Here is a 17607-nt window from a genome sequence, read left to right on the forward strand (position 1 = left end):
ATGCTGAGATACTGAATACTGCTGAATGCTGTTAAAAGCACAGTTAATATTTTTGTCACTTGAGAAGTCATTTAAAAAAGGAGTATTAAAATGTATTTTGATAACTGTTTAAAACAATTAACATTGTATATGGTAATTAAGTTAAAAAGATAATTTAGAAAGCATTAAAAATGTGTTTGTGGTTGATGTTGAATGCTGAAATGTATGTTTTATTGTATACACTTTTCAAAAGTATTCAATACAGACGAGTGAAGGCGAGAGCTGCGTCATGTGTGTTTTCTAAACCTTCTCCCGTTACTTTTCCCCTTTTTAAGGGTACAACATTTGGAGGCACCGCTGGGATGTTTGGCTTGAGGATCACCCCTGAGCTGTAAGTGGAGCCCTTGCGTCAATCATCCCTTCAAACAACCCAGGTATCAGAGAAAAGAGTTCAGCAAGGGCAGTGGAAGTGGTCTTCAGACAAATCTGGCACCTTGTATCCTGAAGTGAGCAAAACTGACCACTAGGGTGTAGCAAAAAGCCATTAAGTCAGACTAACCATCATTTTACTGTCTGTGCCCTCTTATAAAATGGAGTCTGAGCTAGAGAAACTGCAACTGGAGATTAAAGGAGCGTTGTACAAACTGACTATCGAACAGCTGATTAAAGTATGCAATACACTGCAGATTTCAGGACCAGGGAAAGAACATGTAACTGGTAAAACTCGAAGTCAAGTGATTTCACATGTAATAAAGTATCTTGAACGGGAAGAATTAGCCAACCTAGAGGATGAGGGTATGTCAGACCTTCTCAGTGTACATGACATAATAGATCAAATCAATACGGCAACAGACGGAAGCGAATATGAAGTTTCCAGCCAAATTGAGTTACAGGAAAATCTACAGAAAGAGGTAGAGGCGCTAAGGCTTTCGTTGAAAGAAAAAGAGAACGCAATGTATGACCTAATGAAAACAAGCATGAACCCACCTGCCAGTTCCAGCAAGCCAGAGAAAAATATGGCCCCAGCATCCCCTAATGGCTCCATGTGGCACAAAGATTTTAAGATATCTGGCCAGATAGGCGAGCCAGGGCAAAAAGATAAGCTAACATTTTCTAGCCTGGCCAAACAAATTGAAACTGGGCTCAGCAAAGGCTATCCAGAGTCAGAGATCATTGATGCTGTAATCCGTGCTATCACACCAGGTCTGCAGTTACGAAGTTACCTTGAAGGGAAAGACAAATTAACACTACCTGCCCTCCGTAGAATCCTCAGGTGTCATTACCAGGAGAGAGGTGCCACAGAGCTATATAAACGACTCACTTCTGAGGTTCAAAACAGTAAAGAGACCCCTCAAAACTTCCTGCTCAGGGCAATGGATCTGAGACAAAAAATCCTGTTTGCTTCTCAGGAAGCTGATTCAAGTCTAAAATATGACCCAGTACTAGTCCAGAGTCTGTTTATGCATACAGTCCTAACTGGCCTCCAGAGCGATAATATTAAAGGTGACCTACAGCCCTACCTCCTCCAGACAGATACCTCAGATGAGCTGCTGTTGGAGAAATTGAACATTTCATGTGCCAATGAAAAAGAGAGGCAGGACAAAAAGAAACATGCTGCCCCATCACGTGTAACTAATGTGAATACTGTACAGTCAAGTGAAGTTCCGATGGAAAAGAAAATCGCCACCTCACAAAGTTCAGCTATACTTCCCCCCGATCTCCTCGCAGAAATCAAAGAAATGCGCTCTGACATGGTGCTATTAAAAGACTTGAAAGCTGAGATCTGTCAAATCAGGGAAACCATACAAAGACCCACCACTGCACCGCCACAGTGCCTCTCACCAAGCAGAGAACCAGCAATTGTGCCCTCCCCTTACCCAGTGTTTTCACCCTCACAATCCTTACCGTATAAAGCCGATTCAAATGACATGCCATTTTACCACCAGCAGTCACCAACAGCAGCGCAGGAATATCGACCAGCATTCAGCCCTGGGCGAATAAGAGAGACGGCCCAGTTCCAGCAGAGGTTTGCACCACAGAGGTTTTACCCAGCACGACGCCCTCAGCCAAGGTGTCTCTCATGTACTCAAGCAGGTGAGGAGTACTGTCAGCACTGCTTCAGGTGTGGAAGCAGTGAACACTTTAGAGCAGGTTGTAAAGCACAGAGACCAGTAGAGCCTGCTCGGAGAATCCCTTTAAACTAAGAGGGGTTGCTCCCATGGGACATGGAGCAACCAGTGATAGTGATAAGTCCCAGTTTTGTGCAGGCTGTAAGGAAGAGAAAGGATGAAGGGAATTAAAATGTTGTTCAGTTTGTAAAATCACCCTATACTGTTCAAAAGAATGTCAGGGAAACCATTGGCCCACACACAAAAGACTTTGTAAGCCATATACATGTTCAGGTATCAAGAAGCAGGGAACTCGGTCACAAGATAAAGTCAAGTGCAAGGAAAAGCGGGCTCCAGAGAAAATACCTACTGTAAGTGAGTTAGTGGGAAAGAAGTGTGTCATCTGGTGTTTCCTGCACAAAAAGAAGATCCAGGCACTTTGGGATACAGGTTCACAAGTTTGTGCTATCGATGAGGTATGGAAAAATAGCCATTTACCTGATGTTCCTCTCAGAGATGTATCAGAGCTAGTTGACCCTCTTGACCCTTTGCAAATCGAAGCAGCCAATGGAACAGAAATGCCGTATGTCGGATGGCTCGAAGTGTCCTTTAAACTTACTGCTGGTGACGATGAGCTGAGAATACCCATGCTAGTGTTAAAAGGCAAACAACAACAATGTCCTATTATTGGCTTCAATGTCATCGAACGTCTTGTCCTAGATAACCTACAAGATCAAACAAAGCGTGTGGATAATGACAACCTTGTGAAAGCAGTAAGGATGGCTTTTCCGTATCTCAAGAAAAACAAAGCCAAAGTCTTTATTAATGCAGTGAGTGTAGGACAGACATGTGACTATAATGTGAAGACAGCCAATGAGAGAATCAGTGTGCCTAAACGTACCTCCATCCAAATCGAGTGTCGAGTACAGGCCCCACTTTTCAAAGAGGATAAGACTCTTATCTTTGAGCCTGATGATAATCCACGTTGGCCTGAAGGACTAGAGTTTTGTGACACTCTTGTGTCAGTGAAGGCAGGGATGACCCCAAAATTTATTGTCACTGTGCAAAACCCTACAAGTCATGACATTATGCTGTCAGGAAGGACTGTTATTGGAACTGTACAGTCAGCCGGATCAGTGTATCCTGCCAACATATTTAAAAAAGACAATCTACCAACCGCCTCCATTCACCATGTCCAGGCTCAGGATTCTATTGGAAGTACCCCTGCCCAAGAACAATGGGAACCTCCTGTTGATTTGACTCACCTTAATGAACACCAGAGGCAGACAGTCAGTCAGATGTTAAGAGAAGAGTCAGAATCATTCTCCAGGTCTGATAATGACATAGGCTGTGCAGAGAATCTTCAATTGGACATTTCACTAAAAGACAGTGAGCCAGTGTCAAGAACGTACCTCTCTGTTCCAAAACCTTTATATAGAGAGATGAAAGACTATTTACAGGACTTGATAGCACAAGGGTGGGTTGAAAAGTCGACCTCTTCTTACTCCTCTCCAGTTGTTTGTGTCAGAAAAAAAGATGGTACTATGCGCTTGTGCATTGACTACAGGGAGCTCAACAAGAAAACCCATCCAGACCGCCACCCCATCCCCAGAGTGCAGGACATTATGGACACCCTGGGAGGAAACACCCTCTTTTCACTGTTGGACCAGGGTAAGGCATACCACCAGGGATTTATGGCAAAGGGAAGTAGACATTTAACAGCTTTTGTTACTCCATGGGGCCTATATGAGTGGGTTCGGATCCCATTTGGACTCATGAATGCACCTGCAGCATTCCAACGTTGCATGGAACAGTGCTTAGAAGGCTTAAGGGATGAAATTTGTGTGCCATATCTCGATGATGTTCTTGTGTTTAGCAGAACGTTTGAGGATCATGTCAGTGACGTCAGAAAAGTGCTGCAACGGCTGAGGGAGCATGGGATAAAACTGAAACCCAGAAAATGTGACCTGTTTAAGACAGAAGTGCGGTACCTTGGGAGAATTGTGTCTGCTGAGGGAAACAGAATGGACCCTGCTGATACTGCTGCGGTAAGAGCCCTAAAAGATAAGCAACCAGGTACTGTTGGCGAGTTGAGAGCAATTTTAGGACTGTTGAGTTATTACCGGCAGTATATCAAGGATTTTTCACGTATTGCCAGCCCCTTGTATGACCTGCTCAAAGCACCTGTCGAGACTGAGACCCTGAAAAATAAAAAGGGAAAGTGGCAAACAAAACGAAACAGTAGAGGAGTTCCATCCAACACGACAATTGAGTGGTCTGATGTGCATCAGGCCATTTTGGAACGGTTGATAGACTGTCTTATTCAGCCCCCTGTTCTAGGTTTCCCAGAATATTCCCAGCCATTCACCCTCCATACTGACGCTTCCAACCAGGGGCTAGGGGCGGTATTATATCAAAGACAGAATGGAAAACTACGTGTGATTGCTTATGGCTCCCGTACCCTGACTGCAGCAGAGAAGAATTATCATTTGCACTCAGGCAAGTTAGAGTTTCTAGCTCTAAAGTGGGCAATCACAGAGAAATTTCGCGACTACTTATACTATGCACCATTCTTCACTGTCTATAGTGACAATAATCCACTCACCTATGTGCTGTCCACTGCTAGACTGAATGCAACAGGCTGTCGCTGGGTAGCAGAGCTGGCCAACTTCCATTTCACAATAAAATACCGCCCTGGTAAAGAAAATATCGATGCAGATAGTTTGTCCAGGATGCCTTTGGATGAGGGGACGTTTATGAAAGAATGTTCAGAGGAAATGTCGTATGATGTGATTGGAGCAGCGACACAAGCAGTGGAAAGTCAGGATGAGTCCAGCATATCTTGGTCCATGGGTATCTCAGCTGAATGTGAAACGCTAGCTACAGACAAATTACTCCGTCCACTAACAGCAGGACAAGTTAAAAATGACCAGAGGAATGACCCCACTGTGGGACCCGTGGTTCAGTTCAAATTGACAGGAGATAAACCATCAGGTCACGAACTAAGGCAGCTCAGCCGACAGATCACAAGCCTTCTTAGAGAGTGGGACAAACTGGACATGAACGAAAACGGGGTATTGTACAGGAAAACAGCAAGCAGGAAACAACTGGTGCTTCCAGAAAAATATAAAAGTACTGTGTTAAAGGAACTTCACGATGAAATGGGCCACCAAGGTGTAGACAGGACTACGTCACTGATCAGAGATCGGTTTTACTGGCCCTATATGCAAAGAGAAATAGAAGATTATGTCACAAGGAAGTGTGCATGTCTTAAACACAAGAAGCCAAGCCGTGAGACCAGAGCCCCGATGACGAGCATTGTCACCACTCAACCATTCGAACTTGTCTCAGTAGATTTCTTGCATCTTGACAAGTGTAAGGGTGGCTACGAATATATTCTTGTAATCATTGACCACTTTACACGTTTTGCCCAGGCATACGCCACAACTTCAAAATCAGGAAAAACGGCAGCAGACAAAATATTTAATGACTATACACTGAGATTTGGCTTCCCCACAAGAATACACCACGATCAAGGTGGTGAATTTGAAAATCAACTGTTCACACAACTGAAAAAGTACTGTGGAGTTGCTGGGTCAAGAACTACTCCCTACCACCCCCAGGGGAACGGACAAGTAGAGCGGTTTAACCGAACGCTACTGCAAATGTTAAAGACCCTCACAGAGAGACAAAAAAATAACTGGAAAGACTCCCTAAACAAACTGACCTTTGCATACAATTGTACTCGGAGTGAAGTGACAGGATTTTCCCCCTTTTACTTACTATACGGACGTTCCCCACGGTTGCCAGTCGACATGTTATTCAACTCAACCTCAGAACAAGGAAACTGTAATCACCATCACTACATGGAAAAGTGGAAGGCGGGCATGGAAGAAGCCTATGAGATCACAAGAGAGAATGCTCACAAAGCTAGGGTTAGGAGTAAGAAACATTATGACAGTAAAACTAAAAGCTCAGTGTTACAACCTGGAGACCGTGTTTTAGTCAGGAACATGACACCTCGTGGGGGTACCGGAAAACTGAGGAACCATTGGGAGGATATTATCCACACAGTTGTGCGCCAAGTGAATCCAGATATTCCCGTTTATGAACTCAGACCTGAGAAAGGAAAAGGGAGATCAAGAGTTTTACATCGTAACCTTCTTCTCCCATGTGACCATCTGCCACTTGAAACGACACTGCAGCCACGAGCCAGGAAAAGGAATGTGGAGCAAATAGAGGAAGCAGAGCAGTCGGACGAAGAGGATGATGGAGATGAGTATTATCCAGTGTCACTTCAGCTGCAATCTGAGCTTTGCTCACCTGAGACAATGAACCCTGTGTGTAGTACACCTCCGAAGCTCGAATGCACACAGCCGGAGGAGAACATGCCACCTGAGCCAGATAGAGAACAAGGAACGACAAACCAAATGGGAACCTCACCGGAGAGAGAGGACAGTTTTGTTGAGGATATGTCTTTGGAGGAACCCGCCCCCTTGCTTGTTTCAAGTGGTGAGACGCTTCAGCGGCCCAGACGACAGCACAGACGGCCGAGAGTTTTCACGTATGATAAGCTTGGATCACCAACCTGCCAAAACATTAGGACATTACAAGGACAAAATTGGAGGGTTCCGTGGTCACACATCGTACAGCCACATCACTTCCAATACTTATGTTACTAAGCACATGAAAGATAGAAGCTAAAATGAGTAAATGCATACACATTACACATTCAAATGGACTGTTCAGTACAGAATACACATTCAAATGGACTGTTGAACATAAGGTGGACTGTGGTTACACCCTACACTCACATTCATATGACACTGTTGCAGTGAATCACACCACACTCGTGGACCCTTGTTAAAGGGGAGTGTAAGTTACTTGACCATGTTGCACAAACAGAACTGTTAACAAGGCAGTCATGTGCCTAAGTGGACATGAAATAAAGATCAAAACAGGGAACAAAGACATTCAATGATATTGGGTACTTACCTGTGCTTGAAGGAATGTATGAAAAGAGTTCCAGTCTGTAATATTGCACTATATAAGATACGATGTAGCATAAGTGTTGATCTGAAATAACTGTGCATTGTGTGTTGATTAATAGAGTATGGTTTAAACTTTTTCTATTTTTATTTTATTTGCACTAAAGGTCAAAAGGTTACATTCGGATGTTGGGGACAACATCTATTTTGAGGGGGAGTATGTGACAAGTGTTCCTAATTCATCTAAGTTACAATCAGTTTACTATAGTCTGTTAAATTAATGATTATAATAGAATACGTTTTAAGGTTGTCACTGTTAAAAATATATATAGACGAGTAATATTGAGAAGTACATTGTAGATAATGCCGATCCTTTCTACTGGTTGATTATTCGTCGATCTATTGGTAATGCCTCAGGGCTTCTGTAGGGGGATTGCATGCGCGCGCTTCTCTTCCTCATTCAATACAGACGAGTGAAGGCGAGAGCTGCGTCATGTGTGTTTTCTAAACCTTCTCCCGTTACTTTTCCCCTTTTTAAGGTATTTACCAATCACAAAGCAATGTAGATAGTAACATATGTTTATAATACATTTCGTTATGGTATTATGGTTTTATATGGGTAAAATATGCATTTTTGCATTGTTTAAAGAGTTTCGTGCTAACTGCAAATATGTGTAACTTTATGCTAGCATTTGGAGACCTCGTGGCTCCATCTCGGCATATATGAGTGTTTACTGTGTCATATGTGTTTAAGCTGGTTATTACTAAATACAAGTACACATATTTATGCTGTAAAGTTATTTTGTATACGTTATCACTACTAGGGTGAATTCATGTGATGCTGAGATACTGAATACTGCTGAATGCTGTTAAAAGCACAGTTAATATTTTTGTCACTTGAGAAGTCATTTAAAAAAGGAGTATTAAAATGTATTTTGATAACTGTTTAAAACAATTAACATTGTATATGGTAATTAAGTTAAAAAGATAATTTAGAAAGCATTAAAAATGTGTTTGTGGTTGATGTTGAATGCTGAAATGTATGTTTTATTGTATACACTTTTCAAAAGTATTCAATACAGACGAGTGAAGGCGAGAGCTGCGTCATGTGTGTTTTCTAAACCTTCTCCCGTTACTTTTCCCCTTTTTAAGGGTACAACATCTGCTGCATGATCCGAACGTGTGATCTTGAGCTGTTGATCGCGGAAGATATGGTTTCAAAGTGAAATGTAAAAGCGCCTATTAAAGGGGGTTTGTCATTGTGTTGTGTATTTCATTAAGAATAATAGGCTAATTTTAAACCGAAACTAAAATCTGCTTGGCCGCACAGAGCGCGCATTTACTAACGAGCTGTCATTCACTGTGCGCGCGCACTGGCGCGTTTTCAGTTCATATGGAAGCTTAACTTTTATAAGAATTCATTGAAAGCACTCGCTTTGCATTCGCTCCCGTTATTAATGACCAAGCGGCAGTGCGCATGTTCCTTTCCGTTAAATAGAATAGTAATTTAAAAGCCCAGATACCGGTGTTGTCATCACACTTTGATTAAACGGTGGGAAAATGTCCCCACCGTCTCATCCCTACTGTAGGCCTACATTCGCGAGATGGATGCGCATTGCTTAGTTTATCAGATATAAGGACAAGAACGTAGGCTAGTCAAATGCAAATGCATTCAAATACAACCTTTTTCTAAAACCGAAATGACTATCTCGCAAATGTCGCAACAATAAGAAAAGAACAAATGCGCATATTGTCATAACTTAAAAGTTTACACAGTTCTGTTGTGTCTATGAACAGAAGCTATTCCCAGATATTGCCAGATAATCACTTTACCTCTAAAATAATACTTATAACAGAGTTGGATCGTCATGATTTCTTGCATTGTCTTGAGCATTCACTTTTTTGCCAATTCTCTATTGTTACTCTGGATGGCCCATGTCATTATTCTTCATCATATCGCCTTCTACTGGATGTAAAATGCTCTCTGCCTACATTTTAGAATGTTAAGAGCTACTTCTATAGTTATTTTGGTGAAAGTAACTCAAAAGTAATACAGGAGTAATGTAACGCATTACAATTCTGAGACAGTAATATTGTAATGTAATGAATTACTTTTAAATAGCAGTAATAAGTAATCTATAATATATTACAGTTTGGAAGTAACTTGCACAACACTGCATATTTTTGATAGTTTCTAAAAAAGTTGCGTTCAGTTTTATAAAGTTTAGTTCAGTTTTATTGAGACAAAGGTAATTCCATAGCGTATTAATGTAAACGCAAGTCCTTAAGTGTTTCGCTTGCATCTTTTGCAGCATTTGACACGAGGCGCTCAAGTAAAATAACTTTTTAAAATCGCATAGACCTGCATCTCATGTTTTTAACTGCAAAATGCGTTCTGTGTGAATGACCCCAACTCTATTTTGCCGCCATCCCAGTAAACACACAACGTTCCCATATGGTTTTGGTTATTTTTGTGGGGAACCAAATAAGAACGCTCTAGGAACATTCCCTGTTGGTTGTGTTTTAGTGACCTAAAGAGATCTCCATTCCCTGCAGGCTATTATATTTTTTATAATATATTTGCAGGTTTATTTGTGTATTTCGAAACTGCACATCTCAGATTTGCACGCGCTTTCTTCTGTCTTCCACAGAAAGACGCGCACTTGTTACTCGTTAATTCATTAATTACTCACTTGCGGTATTTAAAGTCCCAGTGAACCGAAAGTGAGTTCTCATTTTTCTTGACCCTTTAGCGCTCCTCCTCTCCATCTCACACTCATAGCAGACTAATGGCTGGAGGGGAGTGTGTAAGGATATTTAAACCCAAGCCGTCAAACTGCCATCATCTGAGAAGGAATGCCGTTTCCAGACCAGAAGTTACTTCTCAGACTTTGATTAAAGATTACCGCGACAAACTATTATTTTACCAATTAATTGTTCACCCTAAAACCTGTAATGTATGCTAACAAAGCAAATAAGATTGATTTTGATTTCATGAAGACTTTAAAAATCATTTCGTTTTTACAGACTGACTAACATTAGTTTATTGATCTTTATTGAATAGTAAGTTATAATTAAAACATATATGAGTGTAAATATATGAGTGTGATTTCAGTGAGAGTACATGAGAAGTTTTTGTTTACTGACCATAAGAGAGAAGCAGGCTAATTCAGTGGTAAGAAATAAATGCAATGTTATCCCAATTAAAATAATCCTTATTCATTTTTTTATGTCTAAATAAAATTCATATTTTAAAACTCCATATTGTGTTGAAGTCGTTATTTGGCACTTAAACATAAAACCTGATTGTGTTACAGTGTCCGTGAAACAAGTTACAAAATCGTACATATTAATGAATAAATTCAATCTTATCCTCCGTATGGTTTATGCTTGGATTATTGATATTGAATAAACAAGTTCAGAACAAGACATGGTTTGTGATAGGCTCCTGATTATTGACATCCATTTATCCGTCTGCCATGCCGCTTATACCGGATGGGACGCGGGACTGCTGGACGATTACTGACAGCAGGGTAAATGATATTGGAGTAAAGGTCAGGGGAACGCTCTGGGAAGGTCAGGGGAACGCTCTGGGAAGGTCAGGGGAACGTTCTGGGAAGGTCAGGGGAACGCTCTGGGAAGGTCAGGGGAACGTTCTGGGAAGGTCAGGGGAACGCTCTGGGAAGGTCAGGGGAACGCTCTGGGAAGGTTAGGGGAATGCTCTGGGAAGGTCAGGGGAACGCTCTGGGAAGGTTAGGGGAACGCTCTGGGAAGGTTAGGGGAACGCTCTGGGAAGGTCAGGGGAACGCTCTGGGAAGGTTAGGGGAACGCTTTGGGAAGGTCAAGGGGAACGTTCTGGGAAGGTCAGGGGAACGCTCTGGGAAGGTCAGGGGAACGTTCTGGGAAGGTCAGGGGAACGTTCTGGGAAGGTCAGGGGAACGCTCTGGGAAGGTCAGGGGAACGTTCTGGGAAGGTCAGGGGAACGTTCTGGGAAGGTCAGGGGAACGCTCTGGGAAGGTCAGGGGAACGCTCTGGAAAGGTCAGGGGAACGCTCTGGAAAGGTCAGGGGAACGTTCTGGGAAGGTCAGGGGAACGCTCTGGGAAGTTTAGGGGAACGCTCTGGGAAGGTCAGGGGAATGCTCTGGGAAGGTCAGGGGAACGCTCTGGGAAGGTTAGGGGAACGCTCTGGGAAGGTCAGGGGAACGCTCTGGGAAGGTCAGGGGAACGCTCTGGGAAGGTCAGGGGAACGCTCTGGGAAGGTTAGGGGAACGCTCTGGGAAGGTCAGGGGAACGCTCTGGGAAGGTCAGGGGAACGCTCTGGGAAGGTCAAGGGAATGCTCTGGGAAGGTTAGGGGAACGTTCTGGGATGTTCAGGAGAGCGTTCTGGGAAGGTCAGGGGAACGCTCTGGGAAGGTTAGGGGAACGCTCTGGGAAGGTTAGGGGAACGCTCTGGGAAGGTCAGGGGAACGCTCTGGGAAAGTCAGGGGAGCGCTCTGGGAAGGTTAGGGGAACGCTCTGGGAAGGTTAGGGGAACGCTCTGGGAAGGTCAGGGGAACGCTCTGGGAAGGTTAGGGGAACGCTCTGGGAAGGTCAAGGGAATTAAGGGGATTAAGTGCACGCACTGAGACGAGAGAGGGATGTATAAACTCGTTTTAGTTAAGGAAATAACAGTTTAATATGAAAAAGCGGTGGAGTGTTCCTTTAAGTCTTGTCTGTGAAACCCCGTTTTACGTTGTAGTTCACAGTCATCCATGTTCCCTGTGTATCTCAGGAATTGTGTTTAGCTTTGACAGCTGATGCTGAGGCTTCTTCATTACTAAACGAATGCAGTTCGTCTTCGTCCAGCTGTAAGCTCCCGGAGGAAATGCGCATGTGTGCCAAAGGCCCGGATCGCACCAGTCTGCCGAGCCCAGGACAGTAAAACGAACACACAGCATCCGAATCCGAGTCGCTGTGACTCAGTTCTGACCTGCTTCCTTCCATCGGCCTTCGAGACAGGTGAGGATAGTGACCTAGCGGTCGAAACTCGGCAGGCTCACAAAGCAGCTTCACATCAGACTGGCTGTAGGAACGGCGAGGAAGCCCTGTTTGGTAGCTGCAGTCGTCACTGAAGTGGCCGAGCTCTTCAAGGTCTCTGCAATCTCCATCTCTAAAGCTACTCGCTAAGTAAAAGCCCGGCCAAGCGATGCCAGAACACCAGTTTATGAGGTTCGGGGAGCCATACGAGCATCCAGAGAAGCTTGAGGAGCGCATGCCGAAGTCCAGAAAGCACATGGGCAATGGTGGATGAGCGTAGCATGGCATCAGGACTGGAGCACGAAAAGGATCCAGCGGATAAAGGTGCAGGCTGGGCCGGTTTGGGACGAGCAGAACAAGCTGCCCGGTGTTCAGACGACCCTGCTGTAAAGCACAACCTCTGCAGCTCCTGTGCATCCGCTGCGCATTCGGCCCGGCTTCGGCCTCAGCGTGGAAGGGCTGAAGGGAAGAGTCCTGAGAAGACGAGGCCAAAACCTCCACGGCCGACTGACTCCGCTTCCCACAGCTCGCATCAGGAAAACCACACGACTGCTCATATACCTGCAAAACAGTCCGCAAACAACCCTTTTTTATCATCATGATGAGCAAGTGAAGGATGCAAGTGGCGAAAAATATGAATCATGGAGATATGTTATAACACATTGTTGACATAAAAACCAATAATTCAAATTCAATTTAGGCGGTAGACCAGCAGCTCTCAACCAGACAGACAAAACAGCCATTACGCTATACACCAATCAGGCATAACATTGCTGGTTCTGATAGAAAGGTGTCAGAATACTAGGGGTCGTAGTACTAATACTAGTCCCCGACTAAGGATTTAGACATTCGAATTAGAATTGTCGAATCTCTCTATGGTCTCTATGATAGTCGAATCATTTGTGTGTGTGTGAATGGGTTAAGAGGGGCACGAGTCACGACACTAGTCAGCAGGAGGAAAAAAAAAATTATTTTCCTTTACACACTGCACACAGCAACAACTTTTAATAAAGCGACCAAAACTGCCTGCCAACTGACAGACGAACTGACAATGGCTTTCTTATTTAGGTTTAAATAAAAGGTAATGTGGTGGATAAACATTCGTAAACTGTTTTCTCAAAACATTTTAAAGCCGCGATCACAAAGAACATTTTGAGTGCGTTTACATGCACGTTTTTAAGCCGATTGTGCTTAAGGGGGTCTCACACCGGACTGAAGCTCAGCACCGTCTCAGGGATCTCACACCGGACTGAAGCTCAGCGCCGTCTCAGGATCTCACACCGGACTGAAGTTCAGCGCCGTCTCAGGATCTCGCACCGGACTGCAGCTCAGCGCCGTCTCAGGATCTCACACCGGACTGAAGCTCAGCGCCGTCTCAGGATCTCACACCGGACTGAAGCTCAGCGCCGTCTCAGGATCTCACACTGGACCGAAGCTCAGCGCCGTCTCAGGATCTCACACCGGACTGAAGCTCAGCGCCGTCTCAGGATCTCACACCGGACTGAAGCTCAGCGCCGTCTCGGGATCTCACACCGGACTGAAGCTCAGCACCGTGTCTCAGGATCTCACACCGGACTGAAGCTCAGCGCCGTGTCTCAGGATCTCACACCGGACTGAAGCTCAGCGCCGTCTCAGGATCTCACACAGGACTGAAGCTCAGCACCGTCTCAGGATCTCACACTGGACCGAAGCTCAGCACCGTCTCAGGATCTCACACCGGACTGAAGCTCAGCGCCGTCTCGGGATCTCACACCGGACTGAAGCTCAGCGCCGTGTCTCAGGATCTCACACCGGACTGAAGCTCAGCACCGTCTCGGGATCTCACACCGGACTGAAGCTCAGCGCCGTCTCAGGATCTCACACCGGACTGAAGCTCAGCGCCGTCTCAGGATCTCACACCGGACTGAAGCTCAGCGCCGTCTCAGGATCTCACACCGGACCGAAGCTCAGCACCGTCTCAGGATCTCACACCGGACTGAAGCTCAGCGCCGTCACAGGTACTCACACCGGACTGAAGCTCAGCACCTTCTCAGGATCTCACACCGGACTGAAGCGCAGCGCCGTCTCGGGATCTCACACCGGACGGAAGCTCAGCGCCGTCTCAGGATCTCACACCGGACTGAAACTCAGCGCCATGTCTCAGGATCTCACACCGGACTGAAGCTCAGCACCGTCTCAGGATCTCACACCGGACTGAAGCTCAGCGCCGTCTCAGGATCTCACACTGGACCGAAGCTCAGCGCCGTCTCAGGATCTCACACCGGACTGAAGCTCAGCGCCGTCTCAGGATCTCACACCGGACTGAAGCTCAGCGCCGTCTCGGGATCTCACACCGGACTGAAGCTCAGCGCCGTGTCTCAGGATCTCACACCGGACTGAAGCTCAGCGCCGTGTCTCAGGATCTCACACCGGACTGAAGCTCAGCGCCGTGTCTCAGGATCTCACACCGGACTGAAGCTCAGCGCCGTCTCAGGATCTCACACCGGACTGAAGCTCAGCACCGTCTCAGGATCTCACACTGGACCGAAGCTCAGCACCGTCTCAGGATCTCACACCGGACTGAAGCTCAGCGCCGTCTCAGGATCTCACACCGGACTGAAGTTCAGCGCCGTCTCAGGATCTCACACCGGACTGAAGCTCAGTGCCGTCTCAGGATCTCACACTGGACCGAAGCTCAGCACCGTCTCAGGATCTCACACCGGACTGAAGCTCAGCGCCGTCTCAGGATCTCACACCGGACTGAAGCTCAGCGCCGTGTCTCAGGATCTCACACCGGACTGAAGCTCAGCACCGTCTCGGGATCTCACACCGGACTGAAGCTCAGCGCCGTCTCAGGATCTCACACCGGACTGAAGCTCAGCGCCGTCTCGGGATCTCACACCGGACTGAAGCTCAGCGCCGTCTCAGGATCTCACACCGGACCGAAGCTCAGCACCATCTCAGGATCTCACACTGGACTGAAGCTCAGCGCCGTCACAGGTACTCACACCGGACTGAAGCTCAGCGCCTTCTCAGGATCTCACACCGGACTGAAGCTCAGCGCCGTCTCAGGATCTCACACCGGACTGAAGCTCAGCGCGGTCTCGGGATCTCACACCGGACTGAAGCTCAGCGCCGTCTCGGGATCTCACACCGGACAGAAGCTCAGCGCCGTCTCGGGATCTCACACCGGACTGAAGCTCAGCGCCATGTCTCAGGATCTCACACCGGACTCAAGCTCAGCGCCGTCTCAGGATCTCACACCGGACCGAAGCTCAGCACCCTCTCAGGATCTCACACCGGACCGAAGCTCAGCACCGTCTCAGGATCTCACACCGGACTGAAGCTCAGCGCCGTCTCAGGTACTCACACCGGACTGAAGCTCAGCGCCGTCTCAGGATCTCACACCGGACTGAAGCTCAGCGCCGTCTCAGGATCTCACACCGGACTGAAGCTCAGCGCCATCTCGGGATCTCACACCGGACTGAAGCTCAGCGCCGTGTCTCAGGATCTCACACCGGACTGAAGCTCAGCGCCGTCTCAGGATCTCACACCGGACTGAAGCTCAGTGCCGTCTCAGGATCTCACACTGGACTGAAGCTCAGCACCGCCTCAGGATCTCACACCGGACTGAAGCTCAGCGCCGTCTCAGGATCTCACACCGGACCGCACATTATATACACGCAAGCTTAATTTTGAATCGACTTCTGACAGAAGAGCTGGACGACGGGTGTATCTTGTAGCACAGTGTGAAATCAGTGCACTGATGATTTGAGGGAAATATAATATAAATTTAATATAAAATCTTGAATGGCGCTCTGTGGCGCAGCAGGATTTTGAACAACTTCCTGAGTAGCCGCGGAGAGGCGCCGAACGCTGCCGCCACACTCATTGAAAACAATTAGTTTGAATTTTAAACACTTGCAGTGGCGCGGTGCTGAGCTTCGCGTCCGGTGTGCGACCCCTTACATCTTTAAAATACTGAGCACCCCCATATTGCCAAAATGGCATGATCCTCGTTTCAAAACACCCACAAAGATTCGACTGTGAGACCGGTGGTCGAATCTTCGACTATTTGGGTCACCCCTACAGAATATACAGTACATTTCAGTTTGTTGTGTATGGGGCAGCATAGCCGCTGACCAGTCAGTGTGCCCATGCTGACCCCTGACCCCGCCTGAAAGCACAAACAGTGGCACGTGAGCATCCAAAGTCTGAGGAATCAGGTCTTCTTTTACATCACATGGATGGTCGGGTGTGTGTGTGTGGCTTACCTGGGGAACACATGGCCCCAGGATGCACTATGGGAAGAAGGCAGCCTTTCATGGGAATTGCCTCCAAATTCCCCAGATCTCAATCCAATCGATCATCTGTAGGATGTGCTGAACAAACAAGTCCGATCCATGGAGGCCCCGCCTCGCAACTTACTGGATTTAAAGGATCTGCTGCTAACATCTTGGTGCCAGATACCACAGCACACCTTCAGGGGTCTAGAGGAGTCAACGCCAGGACGGGTCAGGAAGGTTTTAGCAGCAAAAGGGGGTCAAGGGGGTCATAATGTTATACCCGATTGGTGTATATTTGATAAGCAAATTTCTAAAGTCTTTAAATGATCAACATGATCTGATAAACCTTTTGCACACAATCTCCTCTAGTCCTTCTGTCATCTGATTGATAGTTTAGCAATTTTTTTAGCAACTTTTTTTTTAGCAATTAAAAGGAGTTTTAATATAATCGTGCAAACTTCCTCCTTCAGCTCATGCTTCCATGTCTTTCTGTCAGACTGATTTTATCAATTAATAATAACTTTGATAATGTTAGTAATATTTCAAAATAAACACTTACTGAAGCAACTTTTAGAAAAATCATGTTCAAATGTGAGTCTCAAATATGATCATCAGGCTTTTGAGGAAGGTTTATGAAGGTTTATTAGTTCATCTCTCAATCATCATTGTATTGAACGGCATTATGTTTTAAAACTACAGAGCTTTCATCATAAAACTAAGCATTTATATATCATCTCAAAACATTATTGGCAGATAAAGAGTCGCGACTGATATTCATTTGTATAACAGACTGCTTACTTTATGTTTGAAGTCTGATATACTGTAATAAAGATCTCAAATTTACATTACATCTTACTTTTTGGCCATTTACATTTCAATAAATGCACCAAATTGCATATTTTTGCTCAGTTTGGGTTTCTGAATAAAAGAGGAGTTTATCCTCCTCAAGCTCCATAGCTTCACTATCAGTGTTGGGAAAAGTTACTTTGAAAAATTAATAATAATAATAATAATAATAATAATAATAGATTTTATTTATAATGCACTTTTCATTCCGAAGAATCTCAAAGTGCAACAAAGGGGGGGGGGGGGGGGGGGGGAATAACAACAAAAAAATGAATAACAAGTAAAAATATAGAATACTACAAACAATCAACCAACACAGAAAACAGAACAGAAACAGAGCTGATGGTGAACAGAAACAGAGCTGATGGTGAACAGAAAACAGCTGATGGTGGAAGTCTCTGTTAG

At 45.5% G+C, this 17607-nt stretch overlaps 1 protein-coding gene across 1 annotated transcript in view; it reads right to left on the bottom strand.

Moving 5' to 3' along the window:
- Nucleotides 1-11643: 11643 nt before the first annotated feature.
- Nucleotides 11644-17607, bottom strand: part of frmd7 (FERM domain containing 7) — a 37958-nt gene continuing 31994 nt past the window's right edge. Inside the window, exon 13 of the mRNA XM_067423844.1 lies at nt 11644-12652. Coding sequence (XP_067279945.1) covers nt 11843-12652 — 810 coding nt within the window. The 3' untranslated portion in view covers nt 11644-11842. The remainder of the gene's footprint in view (nt 12653-17607) is intronic.

Source organism: Pseudorasbora parva, chromosome 18 (assembly GCF_024679245.1).
Source record: "Pseudorasbora parva isolate DD20220531a chromosome 18, ASM2467924v1, whole genome shotgun sequence".
Classification (NCBI taxonomy): Eukaryota; Metazoa; Chordata; class Actinopteri; order Cypriniformes; family Gobionidae; genus Pseudorasbora; species Pseudorasbora parva.